Source organism: Phytophthora infestans, genomic scaffold (assembly GCF_000142945.1).
Source record: "Phytophthora infestans T30-4 supercont1.38 genomic scaffold, whole genome shotgun sequence".
NCBI lineage: Eukaryota > Oomycota > Peronosporomycetes > Peronosporales > Peronosporaceae > Phytophthora > Phytophthora infestans.
The window spans coordinates 1,403,622-1,407,973 of NW_003303721.1; the positions used below are offsets into that span (position 1 = coordinate 1,403,622).

Consider the following 4,352-nt stretch of genomic DNA (forward strand, 5'->3'; position numbering starts at 1 on the left):
CTGGGTTCTTCTTTCAAACGTGCCGCGACGAGTTTGATGAAGTCATCCTCGAGTACTACCGCTGTCGTTGCGGCACGGTTCGAAAGCAGGCTAGCCGCAATGGCTTTTCCAACCTAGTATCGCACGTTCGAAGCGAGCACCCAACCCATGAGAGCCTCATGCTCGCCGCTAGCTCGGCCGAGACGGGGTCTATCCTCAACTACGTGCGGCGCTCCTCTCTCAATCTATTCAGCTGGATGGAGTGGATCCTAAAGAGCAATCTTCCGCTGTCATTCTGCGAGAATGAGGCGGCCAAAAGGTAAGTCATACGCATTTCTAAAGTTGCCTATGAATTTCTAACTTCTGTTTCTATTTGCTTTCTATAGGTACTAACCTTGACTCAATTTGTGTCGAGACGCTCGTCTCTGGCATGAGTAGTGTGACGCGGGCCGTGGAGCGTGGCATCGCTGAAGAGATTCCTGACCTTTTTGGGCTAATCTTTGATGTGTGGTCTCATGCTTCAGAGCATTACATTGCAGTGTACGCTCGCTACGAGGTGGACGGGGTCGTCAAGACTCCTCTTCTTTGTATGGCTCCACTGCTCAACGAGGAGGAGGAAGACCTCTCCGCCCGCGGCCACATGGCGTTTCTTGCCACTATGCTGCCTCGGGACTACGGCAAGCAGCTGGACCAGTGCTGTTTCCTGGTGGGAGACAACTGCTCGGTTAACCGGCGGCTCGCAACGCTGATGGGTGTGCCGCTAATCGGCTGTGCCGCCACCGCCTTGACCGAGCAGTGCAAGCTGACATGCAAGACTATGAGGACGAGCTGGATGCTGTCCAGAAGTTAATGATCAAGCTTCGTAACCTGAAGCAAAGTGCCAAGCTGAGGTAAGTTTGAACTGATAATGATGTAGTTAGAAACGTTTCTAATTGGGTTTCTATTTTGAATGTAGAACTAAAACGCCGCTCCGTCCAGTTATCCGCCAAGATACTCGATGGAGCTCCACTTTCGCTATGGTGATGCGGTACTTCACACTGCTGGAGTTTATCGACAGCAATGACGACGACATCGCAGATTTGCTGCCGTCCCCTTCGTACAACCGCCGTTTGCGTGCTCTGCTAGCAGACTTGAAGAAGGTCGAGTCCGTTGCAAAAGCTTTACAGGGAAGCGAAGTATCACTACTTGATGCTCGAGTGTGGCTGGATGGCTTGATTTCCATCAAACCACACTACGCTCGGTACATTGGTACGTGCAGCATATTTTTTCCTTTTCTAGTATCCATTGCTAATTTGTTTTGTATTCACTATGAACACTAGGCCCACGCGCTGAAATTGTTCACAGCCCTGACTTTGAGCCAGGGTGTGTACGGTCTTAGGCGGCAATGCAGCCCGCCTCACGCGAGCTGAAAAAACAGTGTTGACTCCGTTCAAGTCGACAGGCCCTCCTGCAGTGAGTGAAGACGAGGACGACGGCAAAAGTTCGTTCGTCCAGCTGCTTCAAAAGAGACGCCGACTTGCCGCGAAGAAAACCAAGTACAAGCTCTTGCATGCAATCCCTGCGACGTCCAACGTGGTGGAGCGCTTTTTTAGCGTTGCTCGTACCACGTTTGGCCAAGAACGCCATGGACTGCAGCCCATTACTTTAGAAATGATTCTCTTCCTGCGCGAAAATGCTGGTTACTGGGACGCACAAACACTTGACACAGCAACTCGAGTGTAGATACCTGTTATTGATTCAATAAACCGTGATTATTGCAGCAATAACTCAATTATTTATTGGTCTTCTAGCTAAAGCATCATAACGTATTGCCAACATACAAGCTAGCTTCGCGATAATTTATCGTGAAGATGCTACTACGATAAATAACAATATCATTTTCGGACCCCCTGAGCACCAGGTAGCCGTACATCTCGTCATTGGCGTCTTTCTGCACCCCCATGGCTTCTAGAAAGCAGACATCCCGCGGCTCGATAAATGGAGCGGACGAGCTGTAGAGCCACTTGAGGCCGAAGAAATGCAGCGGGTCGTCCGCGGTTGCCAACTCGAAAACGCGCAGAACCGCGAAATCCGTGTCGACATCCAGGAAGGACGTCGTGGTGCGCATCTCCTCGTAGTTCGTGTCGGCTAACCCGTAGAGCAGATTCTCTACCGTGCCGGCAATATTTCCCGTCGCTACGATACTTGGCTGGCCGTTCGCTACCGCTTGTCTGGCCTCGGGGATGTCCTCGTGCTTTGCGATTTCCTCAAGTGACCGTCCTCGCCGTCTACGTCTGTAGATTTTTATATCCTCGAGCGACCGCACGTACTTCCAGTCTGCGGGTGGCAGGCACGGCAATTTATTGGCTTTGCGCTCATTGTAGTGCTGCTCGTCGTCCAGCAGCTCGTTGAGTCTGCGCTGCACCACATCGCGATACTCAAGCTTCTGCGCAGCCGTGACCTCGATGTGACCGAAGTAGTTTTTTGGCAGCGGGAAACGCAGCTTGGACGACATTGGAAGTAAGTTGCCAAGTGATCAGCAAAAAGATCCAGCCATGCCGGCGCGAAAGACTTGAGCCCAATGCATGTCTTTCCTCACGACGAGAGCACGCTACGTCAGACGAGAGCCACACGTTGGCAGTGGAGACCTCTTAACAAGAACCCCATGATCTGACGTAGCGGTGTCAGCAACGCGACGGCTATGGACATCACTTGACAGCCTGTCAAGCCTACCGGCACAGGGTCAAGCTGAAAATGTATTCAGAAACACCGCCCGTGGCCAAGACCCAAGCAGCCCACATTGAAGATGACGGCCAGGTTGCGCTTCAAGAGGTGATCAGGACGAATGGCGACAGTCATTAATGCTTGGATGAGGAACGCGACCGCGAGGCGGGACGGGCAGTTCGACGGCAGCATGGATCAAATCAAAACGACCCGCTGTTCGCGAGCATGAAGATCAAGGCGTCACACAGTGATGGTGTTACTATACACTACACTGTCAGGGGGTCCGAAAATGATATTGTTATTTATCGTAGTAGCATCTTCACGATAAATTATCGCGAAGCTAGCTTGTATGTTGGCAATACGTTATGATGCTTTAGCTAGAAGACCAATAAATAATTGAGTTATTGCTGCAATAAACACGGTTTATTGAATCAATAACAGGTATCTACGCTCGAGTTGCTGTGTCAAGTGTTTGTGCGTCCCAGTAACCAGCATTTTCGCGCAGGAAGAGAATCATTTCTAAAGTAATGGGCTGCAGTCCATGGCGTTCTTGGCCAAACGTGGTACGAGCAACGCTAAAAAAGCGCTCCACCACGTTGGACGTCGCAGGGATTGCGTGCAAGAGCTTGTACTTGGTCTCCTTCGCGGCAAGTCGGCGTCTCTTTTGAAGCAGCTGGACGAACGAACTTTCGCCGTCGTCCTCGTCTTCACTCACTGCAGGAGGGCCTGTCGACTTGAACGGAGTCAACACTGTTTTTTCAGCTCGCGTGAGGCGGGCTGCATTGCCGCCTAAGACCCGTACACACCCTGACTCAAAGTCAGGGCTGTGAACAATTTCAGCGCGTGGGCCTAGTGCTCATAGTGAATACAAAACAAATTAGCAATGGATACTAGAAAAGGAAAAAATATGCTGCACGTACCAATGTACCGAGCGGAGTGTGGTTTGAGAGAAAACATAGGCCCTCCAGCCACCCTCGAGCCTCCAGTTATTGATACCTTCGCTTCCCTGTAAAGCTTTTGCAACGGACTCGACCTTCTTCAAGTCTGCTAGCAGAGCACGCAAAACGACGGTTGTACGAAGGGGACGGCAGCAAATCTGCGATGTCGTCGTCATCGCTGTCGATAAACTTTAGCAGTGTGAAGTACCGCATCACCATAGCGAAAGTGGAGCTCCATCGAGTATCTTGGCGGATAACTGGACGGAGCGGCGTTTAGTTCTACATTCAAAATAGAAAATCCAATAGAAAACGTTTCTAAACTACATCATAATCAGTTCAAACTTACCTCAGCTTGGCACTTTGCTTCAGGTTTCGAAACTTTATCTCTAAATTTTTGGGGACAGCATCCAGCTCGTCCTCATAGTCTTGCATGTCAGCTTGCACTGCTCGGTTAAGGCGGTGGCGGCACAGCCGATTAGCGGCACACCCATCAGCGTTGCGAGCCGCCGGTTAACCGAGCAGTTGTCTCCCACCAGGAAACAGCACTGGTCCAGCTGCTTGCCGTAGTCCCGAGGCAGCATAGTGGCAAGAAACGCCATGTGGCCGCGGGCGGAGAGGTCTTCCTCCTCCTCGTTGAGCAGTGGAGCCATACAAAGAAGAGGAGTCTTGACGACCCCGTCCACCTCGTAGCGAGCGTACACTGCAATGTTATGATCTGAAGCATGAGACCAC

The 4,352-nt window shown here is 51.2% G+C and overlaps 1 protein-coding gene across 1 annotated transcript; it reads right to left on the reverse strand.

Moving 5' to 3' along the window:
- Positions 1 to 1,777: 1,777 nt before the first annotated feature.
- Positions 1,778 to 2,473, reverse strand: PITG_15161 (uncharacterized protein; the record flags this gene model as incomplete). Its single annotated transcript, XM_002898268.1, has 1 exon — positions 1,778 to 2,473. One exon carries the CDS (start codon positions 2,471 to 2,473, stop codon positions 1,778 to 1,780), a length of 696 nt encoding a protein of 231 aa, XP_002898314.1.
- Between the last annotated feature and the right edge of the window lie 1,879 nt (positions 2,474 to 4,352).